The 14450-nt window shown below is 54.1% G+C and overlaps 8 protein-coding genes across 8 annotated transcripts; 7 read left to right on the forward strand and 1 right to left on the reverse strand.

The window, feature by feature from the left end:
* Positions 1 to 4: 4 nt before the first annotated feature.
* Positions 5 to 925, forward strand: AB675_2400 (ATP-dependent helicase fft2; the record flags this gene model as incomplete). Its single annotated transcript, XM_018142371.1, has 1 exon — positions 5 to 925. One exon carries the CDS (start codon positions 5 to 7, stop codon positions 923 to 925), a length of 921 nt encoding a protein of 306 aa, XP_018004974.1.
* An 870-nt stretch (positions 926 to 1795) lies between these two features.
* On the forward strand, positions 1796 to 2824 carry AB675_2401 (uncharacterized protein; the record flags this gene model as incomplete). Its single annotated transcript, XM_018142372.1, has 1 exon — positions 1796 to 2824. The coding sequence occupies one exon, from the start codon at positions 1796 to 1798 to the stop codon at positions 2822 to 2824; it is 1029 nt and encodes a 342-aa protein (XP_018005068.1).
* Positions 2825 to 3819: 995 nt separating this feature from the next.
* AB675_2402 (Guanine nucleotide-binding protein alpha-16 subunit) lies at positions 3820 to 5834 on the forward strand (the record flags this gene model as incomplete). Its single annotated transcript, XM_018142373.1, has 2 exons — positions 3820 to 4250; positions 4304 to 5834. The coding sequence occupies 2 exons, from the start codon at positions 3820 to 3822 to the stop codon at positions 5832 to 5834; spliced, it is 1962 nt and encodes a 653-aa protein (XP_018005263.1).
* Positions 5835 to 6889: 1055 nt separating this feature from the next.
* On the forward strand, positions 6890 to 7429 carry AB675_2403 (uncharacterized protein; the record flags this gene model as incomplete). Its single annotated transcript, XM_018142374.1, has 1 exon — positions 6890 to 7429. One exon carries the CDS (start codon positions 6890 to 6892, stop codon positions 7427 to 7429), a length of 540 nt encoding a protein of 179 aa, XP_018004973.1.
* A 698-nt stretch (positions 7430 to 8127) lies between these two features.
* Positions 8128 to 8766, forward strand: AB675_2404 (uncharacterized protein; the record flags this gene model as incomplete). Its single annotated transcript, XM_018142375.1, has 1 exon — positions 8128 to 8766. The coding sequence occupies one exon, from the start codon at positions 8128 to 8130 to the stop codon at positions 8764 to 8766; it is 639 nt and encodes a 212-aa protein (XP_018004833.1).
* Positions 8767 to 9432: 666 nt separating this feature from the next.
* On the reverse strand, positions 9433 to 10643 carry AB675_2405 (putative endoplasmic reticulum membrane protein; the record flags this gene model as incomplete). Its single annotated transcript, XM_018142376.1, has 2 exons — positions 9433 to 10110; positions 10161 to 10643. 2 exons carry the CDS (start codon positions 10641 to 10643, stop codon positions 9433 to 9435), a joined length of 1161 nt encoding a protein of 386 aa, XP_018004937.1.
* A 294-nt stretch (positions 10644 to 10937) lies between these two features.
* Positions 10938 to 13633, forward strand: AB675_2406 (uncharacterized protein; the record flags this gene model as incomplete). The annotated part of the gene is made up of 2 exons (XM_018142377.1): positions 10938 to 11955; positions 12018 to 13633. 2 exons carry the CDS (start codon positions 10938 to 10940, stop codon positions 13631 to 13633), a joined length of 2634 nt encoding a protein of 877 aa, XP_018005268.1.
* Positions 13634 to 13656: 23 nt separating this feature from the next.
* On the forward strand, positions 13657 to 14388 carry AB675_2407 (uncharacterized protein; the record flags this gene model as incomplete). The annotated part of the gene is made up of 1 exon (XM_018142378.1): positions 13657 to 14388. One exon carries the CDS (start codon positions 13657 to 13659, stop codon positions 14386 to 14388), a length of 732 nt encoding a protein of 243 aa, XP_018004819.1.
* Between the last annotated feature and the right edge of the window lie 62 nt (positions 14389 to 14450).

The raw sequence follows: 14450 nt of genomic DNA on the forward strand, positions 1-14450 counted from the left end.
AGACATGGAGCTTCACACCCTCTGCGCTAAAAATGCCGTCATACGCAAGTTCGCTCTGACCAACAATGAGTGGCTTGCAAGCGGCAAAGTTGCGAAGATGCTCGAGCTGTTGCGAAGCTACATTGCTGAGGGATCAAGGACTCTGATTTTCAGCCAGTTCACCATGGTGCTGGATATCTTGGAAGTCGTCTTTGACCATGAAGAGATAAATTACTTTCGACTCGATGGTAGCACTCGTGTCAACGAACGCCAAGATCTGATCAACGAATTTTCCAAGGAGGGCAACAACACCCCAGTGTTTATGCTCAGCACCAAAGCTGGCGGCGCTGGTATCAACCTTGCTTCTGCCAACAAGGTCATAATCTTCGACTCGGGCTTCAACCCGCAAGATGATATTCAGGCCGAGAATCGAGCCCACCGGATTGGCCAGAAGAAGCCAGTAGAGGTAGTTCGGCTTGTGAGCAAAGGTACTGTTGAGGAGGCTATCTACAAAATGGGCTTGACCAAGGTGGAGCTTGATCAACGAGTTGCTGGGGGCATGTCCGGGACCAACACCCCTCCGAACGAAGCACAAGAGACTGCAGCCGACCAAGACAAGAAAATGACTAAGGCAGAGGTAGAAGGCTTGAAGATGGTGGAGAATATGTTCTTCGAAGGGCTCGGAACATCTGGCCAGAAGGCTGAACCTGGAATTGATAAGGACGCTGTGATGACGACCGAAACCACGGAAGCCGAGGTTACCCCTGACACCGCAAATGGCGTGGAAGAGGAGGTAGATGATGTCGAGATCGTGGGAGCTGTCGTGAAGCGCGAGGTCTCTGAGCTGCCAGATCGTCCGAAGCGCACATGCAGCAAGATTACGACCGCGTCACAAGGCTCAGGAAATTCGTCAACGCGGTCTTCGCGAACCAACAGTCGGAGATGATTCGGCTACACGACAGTCCCTAAATCGGCATCAGTTTCTTCGAGGAAGCGATCCTTGTCCCATTGACGCCCGACTAAGAATTTGTCAGCTTGAACGGAGAGCCCAGCAAGGTTGACTGCGATTATGGCTTTGACGTCAGCTAGGACGATATCGTTCGCACCAGTATGACGAGATTTGCAGTTTCTCGAGATGCTGCATTGGAGCATACCGAATCCTTGCGAGGTGAACTGCAGAATGTAAAGGCTTCGCGGAGGCGACACGCACTGCTCGACCAGATCTGAGCTACTCTCGACGCTGTCCAGGTTGACATTGCACAATTTTGCATTTGTCGAAGCAGACGTCACGCACAAGCAATCATCAGAAGCAATATTGCACACTCTGCGTCTATCAGGCTGCGAGCGTCACCCGCGGAGCTGCCTTGTGTTCATCAAAAGGAACGGGAAAGGCAGGAGGGAGCGCTGCTAAGTCAGCAACCGCTGTTCTGGTCATTTCATTGGTCACTTTAACAGCAAGACGGGGCCGTGGAAAATAAACCTTGGAAACTACTGTACCACGGCGAGTCATATCGTGACTGCTTGACCGAACCTCGCTTGCAATCCCTCTGGCTCTTCATCTTGATTACATTGACTACATCAACTTCTGACGTCGACTCGCACATAGATAGCACAGCGATCCTGAACAAGTCGCCACGAGACACACCCGCGCTCTTTCGGCTGAACACTTGCATCCTATGATGATTCACGCGTAGTGTCCCGATATAGAACATTCGAGCAACAACGCCGCGAGGTACGATAGCTTCATTGTCCATCGAAAACGCGCACGGAGCCGAAGCCGCCCTTGGATCATTTATAACCGACTGCCGCCCTAACAATGTTGATTCACATCCCCCAAACTCCTTCTTGCTTACTATACCCTCCCAAGGTCGGTTCTAACATCAACTTCAACCGGTCGCAATCAAATCTAAGCGTTCCAATGCAGTCAAGGCTGACTAAGGCACAATCACCTTCAGATCCTTGGCTGGCGAGATCAGACTCAGCTCGATACGCTGTCCTTGCAGCACGGTCCTGCAAGCCCAGTGCGGTGCCACCCTTCATATACGGTGTCATCTCCACCAAGATCTACTGTCGACCTACTTGTCCGGCCAGACTTGCTCGCCGAGCCAATGTCGTCTTCTTTGACACAGCAATCGAGGCCAAGAATGCCGGCTACCGTGCCTGCAAAAGGTGTCGACCGGACGTCATTGCTGAAACTGATGCTGGAGATGGCGAGGTAGAGACGTCGGAAGATCCAAGTAACATTACCACCGGAAGTGATTATATTGCGCCAGGCGATGGCGAGTCAGGGCGGAAGAAGATCGTCAAGGCTGTGGAGATCATCAAAGAACGTGCGGCACGACGAGAGAGGATCAGTCTCGCAGACTTGGGCAAGGAAGTCGGCCTCAGTAAATGGCATCTCTTGAGAGTCTTCAGAAAACGATGGGGCGTAAGTCCCAAAGAAATGGGAGAAGGCGCAATCCGAAATGCAAGCCTGAATGACGGCGCACAGAGAATGAGGACTCGCGGTCCTTCAGGTCCCATATCCGGTGAGGACGGGGTACATGGCGTGCCCTCAGACGCCACAGGAGAAGACAGTGTGAGTCTTACCAATGCATACAGCACGTCCAGTACGACCACCAGCAGCAGCACTCCTCTCACGGAGCCTCTACTGGACTGGAGCGATGGCGACTTCACAGGCCCCCTGCTGACGTTCAACGAGGGTTTCATGGACTTCGAAGCGATGGGCGATATGAATATGGATCGGCAGACCGTATCAGAGTCGTGGACAGACGAAGAAAGTGGCGAATACGTGCTAAGAGATCTATTTCCAGAGCTGTATATGCCTGATAGCGCCTGGGACTGAACCCCACGGCCCCCAGACAAGAGAAAACTTGAAACACTCCAGTACTTGGCAGCGCCCCGCTCACGATTGCAACTCCCAATGATAACTACGAAAGTACACCATGTCTACGTGAAGGCAAGCGCGAGTCATCAACGAATTCCTTAATGCCACAATCACCTGGGACCGAGTCTCGTGTTCTTATCAATCCAATGCAGGAAATAGGGGTCGCCGTCCTTGCGGCTCGAATCGTTGGAGCACGTCGCGTCGCGATGTTCCACACGCGAATCTCTGCTCTGTGTTGATCGGAACTACGAACATTGGTGCACTTCTCCTGCAGCTTCTGCGACATTCACAGGAGTAAAGCTGCGGCACGCGCCAGAAAGCAATCGTCAAAAGCAATTTTCGTCCCACGTGGTTGCGGATCAATGACAGCTGCAACACGGCATGCCTCTCCGTACGATTGGCGAGATTCAGTGATCCCGTTCCTTGACAAGTATCAGCCACCACGCTGGCGGCTTCGCGTGGATCAGAACAGACTTGTTCCTAGCGTGAGGAATCACGTACTTTCGTCCAGCACCTGAAGAGACGGCCCGAACGCTCCGCGTCCCATGCGGCCACCACGACCAGGATTTCCAGTACCTTGCCTTCTCTGCAGAAGCTCAACAAATTCGTCTCTTTGATTGGCGGCTTTCGACCTGCTGCCGCACGCGAGAACAAGTGGCGCTTTGTCAATGGAACGTAGATCTTTCCACGCAGGTGCGAACCTGAGCGACATGCAGCACTAAGGGATGTCGCATGATAAAGCGCACGATCAAGCTAGACGCCTACTAAGCACGTCGCGGCAGAACTGCTGTATAAACATCTCTGCACTCCGTCGCCGCGATTATGGTACCCAGCAACTAATGTCAAGAAGACTCAATCCTGATCCCTTGACGCAGCCCATCTTCTGCTGAGATGCTGCGGAACAACGCCAGTCTCATACACCAAAGTGTCTTAAGCGACAAGTAAATCGAGACATGGAATCGATTGCAGCCTTCGATCTCGTGGCGAGCCTGGGCTCTGTAGTGGACATAGTAACTACATTTACCGAAACACTTAACGACGCTCGCACGAAGTACGCTGGCATTGAACTGAAAGCAGAGCTTTTGGTTGGACAATTTCGAACCGTTCGAACGGCATTGACCCAAGCTCGGGGGTTTGCTATGGAAATCTCACTACAGCAGCAGACCCAATTCACGGTCGAGCTGAAGCGGTCTGTTGATCACTGCAAGCTTCTTGCTCAGCATGTTGACGAGCAGGTATCACGGCTTGATGGACTGTCTGACGACTTGCTCGCAGGCTCATTCAGAGCTGAGACTCTTCTTGACGAGCGCATGTTTTGGGAGAATATTCAGAATCTGGTCAGCCATGTTGCAGCCCTGAACATATGCCTGACTGCCTTCCGATGGTGAGTTGCGAATCGAAATGACTGCTGCCGGTCCTGATACTGTCTAATCGGAGCGACGCAAAAGCGTCTCAGCTGGTTGGCTTGGACATTGTCGAGCTGCCGGTCGAGTCAGACATTTTTGAGCTACCGGTCGAGTCGGAACTTGTTGAGCTGCCGGTCGGATCGAGCCTTGTCGAGCTGCCGGTCGAGTCAGACCCTGTTGAGCTGCCGGTCGAGTCGAACATCGTTGAGCTGCCTGACGGGTCGAGCATTGTTGAGCTGCCAGTGCCTGACGAAGAGACTGACGAGGATGAGACAGCTACCATCAAGCTCGGTGAAAGGTTGATGGCGATTACAGGCCCCGTCGATCTGCCGTCGTTTCTGGAACCTCGAACAAGAGATCCCGCTGCTAAGACCAAGAAGCTTACGCTTCATCGGTTGTTCCTGAGACCTCGATCGCTGGGCAGTCCTCGGAGGCCGCCCGGTCAAGCCAATGCTAGTGGCCATGCCCCGATCATTGGCTCCGGTGCAATACTTAAGGATACGACGCTTTCGCCTCGCCTGTCACAATCGGTTCGGGCTGAGGATCGGCAGTTGAGAATTCTTGCCATGGGTCAGGATCCTCCTGCAACGATCAAACGACTGCGATTCGCGCTGTCTCATCCACCGACCAACGCAGAGCTCGCCCAGGAACGTCTGGAAATAGTACCTTACCTCGTCAGAGCACTTCTCTCCTTGTCAAAGTCGCTCGACACCCCACCTCTCACTGAGCAGAACATGCTTCGACTGGCCTGTACCCAGGAGCTGGAGTTCTTCGAGTCTGATGGGAGCCCAGACTGGATCGTGTCTCAGTCTATCTATCGTGCTGCACTATCGCTGTACCAAGATTTCCTGCGGATGATCGATCAGGAAGCCCCGGGCGCTTACTTTGTCAAAGCGACCCCGAGGATTATGCACCCACACTTCATACCATCACAAGCAGATATCATCAGACACAAAAGCGCGAACCGTTGCGTTACAGAGGCGAAGTTCGTTATTGATGGCATTTCCGTGGAACTATTCGACGTGCCGCAGCCCAAACTGGCCAGGTTCATTCGCCACCATGAGGATGTCGATGCGTTGCTTTTCTGTCTCGATCTCTCAACATATGACATGTACCCGAAAGGCTCCCAACACAATCAAGTGGAAGTTGCTTTGCGAGAATTGAAAGCCCGATGCAGATCCAGGAAGCTATCGAACACGCCAGTCCTTGTGCTGTTGCGCAATTCAGGGAGTTTTCGACGCAAGTTAGTCGCCTCACCTCTGCACAATCACTTTCCGAGCTGCACACGAAAGCCCAAGTCGTACGATGAAGCTCTCATCTGGCTACAGAAGCACGTCAAGGACCATTTGCAGACATCACAGACCATGTTACTCCACTGTGCTTACGATGACACTGACGACGACTCAATCATCTCATTCTTCGAGGAGAGTGTGATCAAGCTTTCCCAGATTCTCGCTTCTCAAAGAACCATGAACGAACTCATCGATGAAGGCATACTCAGCCCTCCTAGTAATCGCAAGCAGCAGAAAATTCACTACACAATCAAAATCGCGAGTACTTGAATCTGGATACTCGTGGGCATACTCGCATGAGATCTGGATCTATGAGTTTCGCTGGTCGGGACGGGTAGCTGTCCACTTCCGAAGTCTTTCCTGAGGACAGCTCTTTGAGCCTTTCTACACGTCAAATACCCAGCAACTGCTGCGCAAGCTTCTCATGGGATGACGATTAGTGTGCCTTTGGCCGTCTTCTCCACGGAAGCCGGTGCTAGCGTGGCCATTTGTTCAGGAAGGCAGCAAACGTGTGGCTCGCTCGCAAGAAGCCTGCGGATATGGTATGAAAGCTCGTCTGTTGAGGGACAGCAGTGGTGCGCTATGATGGGAATGAATCTTTGCCGCTCCATGGGCGACTTACCAAATTCTCGGCCGATGTATCACATGCCACGCTCATGCTCGACACAACGAAAAGAACGATCACGATTCATTCGCCGCCCAGGCGACTATCAGTGCTCTCCGCCTCTGTAAAGTTCCATAAGCGTCAATTCTCGGGTACCTTCGATCCACCCAGCTAAGGAGTTATGACCACAACTTAAACCTTCCGCCTGATTGACTTGGTACGAGCCACTCGATCCGCTGCAAATTCAGATGGAGCCTCCCCACACGCCTCAGCTTTTCCACCCTCAACAGGCACTTTCCACCCTCGCCCACAGGGCCCGCTGGGAGTCATCCTTGGCAGGTCAGGTTAAGGTACTAATCTTCAAGATTTTCATTATAGCGGCCATGGACGCAGGCTTCTCAATCCTCCTCTCTCTCTCTCTCTCACACACACACACACGAATATTTCTGGCCATCACGAAAATCTAGCCCCCAGATCAGCACAGCGTACACGTTATTCCTCGCAGTAAGTGCCTCCGTTCTCTGCAACACTGGCCTTCAATCTTACGCAGAAAAGGACAAACGAAAGCCTCCACAATGGCAACAGCGTACCGACTGACCAAGCCGGTCTCAAACACCGCGCCTAGCAGCATGCGAACGAAATTACGGTTACTCTACCAGAGCGTAGACCACATCACAGGCATGCCTCCCAGATACCTCACCGGCCAAGCCCAGCACGAATGATGAAGACCTGCATCCGCAAGCCGGCCTCGTCCCGATCGACCGGGTCCTCACCATCACCTGCATCGTCAGCCTCCCAGGGGGAGAGGGCGTGCCAGGCCAGCTCTGCGACGTCCTACTCCGAAACCGAGCAATTCCAACGAATCGAATCCCTCAAAGCCATCGACATAGAACCAGACATGCAGGACGACTTTAATCGCATCCAGCTTTGGGCCGATGATTTGCCACTTGACACAAAAGGATTCGAGAAGATGCGGAAGAATAGGTCCACGACCATGAGCAACGAGAAGCACAGGTCTGGACGGAACTGGTTCGACAACAACAGGGGTTTCGCTCTTACTGGCCTTCCTCCTCGCAAATACAGCACCTCCGACGATATTTACTGGGCTACAAGGTATAGTCCTCAACTACGCCTGCGGGTTAGTCCGCCTGCAGGGATGGAGAGGTTGACTTTGAAGTTCTGTGGTAGGACAGTGGCGAGTGGGTTCGTTGCGAAGAATCCGCCGAAGAAGAAAGGGAAGAAGTCTAGGCGGACGTGGTGATAAACGACTTTGGTTACAACAAATGTTGTCGTTCATTGAGCGCCAGCACTAGGTCCTTGACGCCTATACATTTGAATAAGGGCGGACTGATATATTTGTCATTCTTTGGCGAGGCGTCCCAGATAACCGGGAGAAATTGAGCATACATATCCAGCATTAGCCAATAATCAATCACGCTCTCTGGTGTCATTCTTTTGCATAGTGCTATCGTGTCGCGTGCTCTGACGGTGCCATGAAGGGTCTGTCCGGGCGTAAGCTGGTCTCGTGTAACACGCCCAGCAAGAAAGGCGTTGCTGCCGACTACGTCTCGGGATTCTCACCCGCGATGAGGTGACCTCTAGTTTGTGCCAGAGGACAGCTTCTTCAATCCCACTGACTGCGACATCCTCACCAAATTATGACCTATGGTAGTAACACAATGCCATTCGAACGTGATGGAGGTAAGTAGTATTGTACTTGCCTGCGGCCGATGACGTCGTCGCTTGGCAACGGCGATCCACGCCACCGATCGACACGACAAACGCGGATTCTAAGCTGCGGTTTTCGTGTCTCGTGGTCTGACTTGCTGACTACTACCCAAACGTTCTTTTCATATAGCTGCCCGACTCTCTGCTCCCTCTCTCCCACTGCTCGGCCTGTCTCAAACCGTCGCGCGCTCGCCCCCAACGCACCCACCGTCCCCCGAAAAGACCACAACAATGTCCTACATCCCCTCCCTAACCCTCCCACCCCAAATCCTCGCCTCCCCAACCCTCTCTATCCTTCTCCCGCTCGGGCTTGGTTTTACCTCCGGCTATCTCTCGCAACTCGGCCCTAAATCCACCACCACTACCAGCACTACGACCAGCACCACCAGCGATACCCCTCCCTCATCAAACGCAAAACCAATAGAAAAACGATACCTCTCTCTCCGCCAACCACCCTTCCGCCCACCACCCTGGCTCTTCGCCCCCGCCTGGACCGCCCTCTACATCCTCATGGGCTACGCGTCGCACCGCGCGTGGACAACGAGGATGAGCAGTTTCGTGCCGCGCGTCGTCGAAGACACACGCAGAGGAGCAACATTATACACGATCGGGTTGGGGTTGAATCTGGCGTTTATGCCATTGTTCTTTGGGCTGGGAAGGCCGGTGGAGGCGCTCGTGGACGTTGGTCTATTGACTGCTAGTACTGTGTATCTGGCGAAGATCTGGTCGAAGGTTGATGTGGTGGCGAGTTGGTGTTTGGCGCCGTATATTGCGTGGTTGGGGTTTGCGACGTATTTGACTGCGGGGACGGGGTATTTGAATGGGTGGAGCATGAAGGGGGGGAAGGCGGAGGGTGGGAAGGCGGAGTGATTAGATTACGGGCTTGCGGCGATGGGGAATGTGAGAGTGAGCGGCTATGCTGGTTCGCTGAGCGAGCGAAAGCAAGAGTACTGCAACGGAATCGTGTCCATACGATGCGACTAAGCACGAAGAGCTGTCCCGATGCCGATCTGCGCAAGCCTGGAGACCTCCTTGGACCGAAGTGGAGGGTTGGGCTTGGACAACGGAGGAAATAAAAGGGGAAGTTTTGAGAGGTTTTCCCTTCCTGCTGCAGCAGTCTCAGAGTCCGCCCGACGAATCAGTCGAGTCCGAACCAGTGCTGGATAAATGATGCATTACGGCCGGTTTCCCTCTCACAAGACCAGCATCGACATTGCGGTCTCTACGGTCGACCAGCAGCGCGCCATGATGTTGAAAAAGACCTCCCCATGTTGTGAGTGGGAAAAGGGGCGTCGCCGGGATTGACTGTCTGGCACAATAGGGATGAGAGAACGAGGACTAGAGGGCACTCTGGAGTGTGCAGACCTTGATCAACGCCTATGAAGAGATAGATGTACGTATACACAATTCGTAGCACTGGCGCCAAGCCATAGTCATCTGAGCACACCTGCTCCGCGGAGCGAGCCCAACAATAACAGGTATCTTCACACCACCGTCGTATCCCCTCCGCTTCTTTCCGTGCGTAGTACCAATCGATCACTTCCTCGCCGTAGGTCCAGCAACGCCGGCCCCTAGCACACTAGGCAGCTTGGTCTCGCCCATGCTGTACAGCATCCCAATTGCGCCGAACACTAGTCCCGTCATGACGATCCCGAAACTTGCAAACAGCAAGAACGGGGTACTGATGTCCTTTTTCTCACATGCGCCGCCACCCCAAGCAATCGACTTCTGGCCAGCGCCGTCCTTATCGCCCTTCTTGATGTAGGTTCGTGTGCACCGGCATTTGAAGCACTTGTTGCGGGCCTCGTAGCAGGAGCCATGGCCGGAGCAGGCGTTGGTGGTGTTGGTGCATTGGGCCTGGGAGGTGAAGCAGGCGGGTATGACGCGGGGGAGGGGGTGGTGGGTGAAGTTTCCGTCTGATGAGTTGGATGCGAGGAGTTGAGGTGGTGAGGATGATTCGGTGGGGTGCAGAGTGAAGGGCGTTTCTTCTGCGCGACGAGCGTGCGCATGGGCGTGAGTCGCGGTCTTTGCGAGTTTGGAGGGGAGCAATAGGACGGTCGACTCGACGCCTTGGGTCGCCAGGAGGTGGGCGAGGATGCGCTTGAGGGGCATCATGGTGGAGGGGATAGAGGAGGCAGCGGTGGGAAGGACCGACTGAATAGCGAGGGTGATTGGAAGCTGAGGGATCTCGGAGGCGGAGAGGCAGCCCAGGTCCTACCAAAAGTGTTAGCACAACACCCTGGATACAGTAGTGGGTAACCTACGCCTTCAGTGGGATATGAGAAGACAACCTCGATATCCTTGTTCGAGCTGCCGGTTGGCACGTAGTACTCGCAGATACCGTCCTTACGGTCGACATTCGCTTTGAAGTCCGTCTTGAGATCTTGTGTCGGCTCTTCGATCCATAGATCTGGCATGGCACTCGTGAGGTCAGTGACGGCGCCATCGAAGCCAGATATCCTGATGAACAATTTGCCGGGTGCTTCTTCATCTTTCTCTCCGAAGAGGGGCTGCTGCCAGCCGCCGTAGTTCTTGAGTGTGTCAATTACGACCTCATCGGTGGTGCCTATCGAGCGGCCTGCCGTTAGGCCTCGTCTCCGGGCTATGATGGAGCTTGCGGTATCTGAGTCGATAGTTGCTGTCGATGATGATATGACGGACTGGTCGATTGTGTAGATGTAGCCGCCTTGAGCTGCCGCGGAGGCGACGAGCCCCGCTCCAGACGCCAGCAGCGACGTCAGCTTCATGATGTGAGGCGGCGGTACCGGGTGCAAGAATTGAGGAGTGATGGGGAAGGCGGAGATGGAGGTGAAGCAGACAAGGTAACTGCATCGCGCCAAGCCTCGCGATCTCCATGATGTCGTTCATCTCAAAGCGGAGCGCTTGCCCAGTATACATAGTAATCTTCAAGTTGAACGCAATTGACCTCATACAGTAGTCCCAGTCTCATAGGGTAGGACGCACGTACGCTTATGCCCGAACGTCCTTCAGCACGTTTACGGCGAGGCCCAGTCCGGCACCGCTAACATGAGACGTTCCCGATGTTTCGATCGCTCTTTCGCCGACCGCGCAAGGTCGCTATCCCCAGGGAGGACAGCGGCACGATAGGCTTCCAGAGGGTCAAGGTGTCAGAGAAGCCACGAAACAGTATAACCAGAACTATTGCCAATGTGGTTGTGCTATACTGCGCCTACCGGACCGTGGTTCTACTCGTCTATGGGCCCAGCCCCGAACTGAAGAAGAGATGGGACGAGGCGAAGAAAGACACCCTGAAGGACTACGAGAAACGACAGCAGGCACTGAAAGACAAATCAAAGCCGTCCGAGGTATTGGCACAGCAGCGACATGGCGCCTTTGCCAAAGCAAAAGGCTTCGGCAAGCAAGCCGCCGAAAAAGAAGACCTCGCCGAGAAGGATGGCGATAGCACCATCTTGATGACCATTCCCGGCTGGATCAAGGAACTGGACCCAAAGCCTATCAAGCCTGACGATCCAGAGATGAAAGCCTTTGAAACTTTGAAGCAGGACGACAAAGCAATCAAGAAGCTCATGCAAATCTTCGACGATGGGATCTCCCAGCAAGTCGCCAACAACCGCCGCCACCAGGCCGCCATCAGGATCATTGGCTTCAAAGCTCAGGTTGGCCGAGATCTGAATTTTCAGCCCATGTTCTTTCATCCGCCAAGATATGCAATGCGATGCATCGTCGGCACAACCACGGGCACTATCAAATTGAAATGGACAGAACTGGACCCAGAGCAGGGTGCGCGATTACAGAAAATGCTTCACCCAGTAGTCATGAGTCAAGCTTTCTTTGCCGGCATTTGGGCTTTCACCACTACTTCCGCAGCATTAGCCACGGCCAAGGTAATGGACCTACTATACCCAGCCAGAACTTATAAGCTCAAGACAGAGTACGGTAAGATAGGTAAATGGCTCGTCATCAAAAACCAGCAGTTCGGTTACTCCCTTGGCTACGAGGACAAAGTTATCACCAAGCTGCCATCACAGCGGTGGAACAATGAACAGGCCGAAAAGAATCTCCCGTTCCTCAAGGCTCGTTTGGCAAAGACCCGGGACAGGAAGGTTTCCGCACACACGTCCAGTCGCTTACGCACGAAGGTGCCTTGAATCACGCAATCGACATGTTCAAGCGCAAATGGATCCAGGGCCAACTCAAGTCTCAACGGCACACGGCTGCTGGCGCCGTCAATATCGTTGGCTTCTACGACTTCATTGGCGATAAGGGACGCTACCGCGTTGAGGTCTTCGGCACATACGTTCCAGGTGACAATGTCATGATAGGTCCGCCACAAATCACCGGCGGAAAGATTCTTGCCGACATGAGTTCGCGATCGAAACCACAATCGAGGACACTGCCGTCTGTTATGAAGAGTCCCGAAGACATGAACATACCGCACGACTCCTCGCTAGCTCCTGCCATAGCGGCGCCAACAGAGAACTCTGATCAGGTGTCAGCGACAGTAGCAAGGCAGGGTGAAGAAAAGTCTCATTCGGCGGATGAACCTGAGCAGCTGGCCGCCAAAGCTGTTATTGAAGGCATGCGAGGTATTGCTCCCACAGGCGAATTGCCAGCGCCTGAGGTGATGCGCGCAGACCTAGTCGAGGCTCGCACGGCAATGAAGGAGTCGCATAAAGCGTTAAAGGCGCTAATCGAATCTGTGCAGGATGGACACGAGGCTCCACCACCAGAGCTACGTGCAAAGGTAGCCGCAGACAAAGCGTTGAACAAAATCTTGGCTGACAAGACTGCGGCGTCGATCGCCAGACCTGGTTTGCCACCAGCCCACAAGCAGATTTTAGAAGAAATGCGCGATCAGCTTGGTGCAGACAGGGCGGTGTTGGAGCAAGCCGAACAAAGGCTGAACGAGCTTGCCGCAGCAACAGCGAAACCGAAGGAGAAATCTAATTATGTCGACCCTCAAGCCGGAACACATGCGGCGAGCATTCAAAACATGAAGGCACTGGCGGCAAAAGTCCAGGACAGGTCTCTTCCCACTGATGCTCGATATGCAGCGGCCCAAGCGTTGGCAAAGCAGACAGCCGAGCATCTTGCGGCGCAGACGGCGACGATCAAGGCGAAAGGTGCCGCAATCGGGCCGGCGGAGGAAGGACTCGAGCCTCCATCTCCACAGCTACGCAATGCGCTAGCAGAGTACAGGGAATCCCATCGAAAACAAGTGGCCAAGTCCGGGACAACAGCGGGACAAGCTTTTGTCGATATGTTTGGACCCATACCACCGGATCAGCCTGAGTGCAAAGCCGGGCTGCAGGCAATGTCAGACGACATTGCTGAAAAGTTCGCGGTACAGATGGAGGAGGTAGAAAGAGCCGAACGCAAGATCGCAGAGTACGATGCCAATGTTCGTCAAACGCGGCAGGAGAACCAGGCGGAACAAAAGCCTGGTCATGTTGACGCGCAGATCGCAGCGGCAACACTGAAGTCCCGAGGAACTCCTCACGCTTATGATGCTCGACTCGCGGCAGAACTCGCGAAAACGAGGGTAGAGAATGACATGATCGCGGAGATGACGAAGGAGATCAAGGCGCTTTCTGCAAGGCTAGAATCTGAGCCTGGATCCCCGCCACAAAGGGCGCGCGATGCGCTGGCCAGGCTGAAGGCTCAAGGCAAATCTGCTTTGGAGGGTCTTACGTACAAGCCGCCAAGCCATACACCGTTTATGAACCTGAAGATCCCGATCATGCCCGGTGGATAGTGGCCGAGGCGCTGTTGAACGAGATGAGGGACAATTACACGGCACAGATGGCCGCAATAGATGAGGCCCAGCGCAAGATTGCAGAGCATGATGCCAAACATGCGAAGATGCGGCAGGAGAAAGCAGCAACCCTGGCGGCCTCAGGAGAACAGAATGATGAATTGCAGGCCTCACTCGCAGCAGAGTGCGCGGATATGAGGCAGACTGCTCAAGAGATTGCGGCGGAGACAAGGCAGATCAATGCGGTAGCCGATGCGGTAGCCGCATCAATAGGGTCTACGCAAAAAGGCGGACTGGGACGGCCATCTCCGCCAAAACTGCGCGAGATGCTAGCTGCGCGGAAGGCAGAAAGGAAGGAGCACCTCGGGGCGCTTACGGCGATATGGGAGGCAAAGGTGGAGCTTTACAACCCAGCTCTTGAGGCAGATATCAAGGCGACCATGAAGCACACGTCGGACGAGCTTATGGCACAGATCGCGGCAATAGAGGAAGCGCAACGCAAAATAGCCGAATATGATGCGGTAGCGGGCATCGCGCGGCCGGAGAAGCCGGGAAAAGAGGACTCCGAGCTGACGGCCCCCAGGACGAGTGCTCAGACAGCGGCCGATCGGGACCACATCAAACAGATAGGAGAGGTCTTCAAGCGCGCACGGGAGAAGGCCGGTCACGAGGAGAAAGCCTCAAAGAAAGAGGAATCGCTCAAAGAGGACAGCAGGGATGAACAGGCCCGGAAGCAAGAAGCGGATAAGTCATGAAGCTGTGCGCGACTTAGGTTTCGGGTAGAGACGACATGTTCGCTTGCAGCCATTGAATGACA

The sequence above is a fragment of the Cyphellophora attinorum genome (genome assembly GCF_001299255.1).
Source record: "Cyphellophora attinorum strain CBS 131958 chromosome Unknown Contig2, whole genome shotgun sequence".
Lineage (NCBI taxonomy): Eukaryota > Fungi > Ascomycota > Eurotiomycetes > Chaetothyriales > Cyphellophoraceae > Cyphellophora > Cyphellophora attinorum.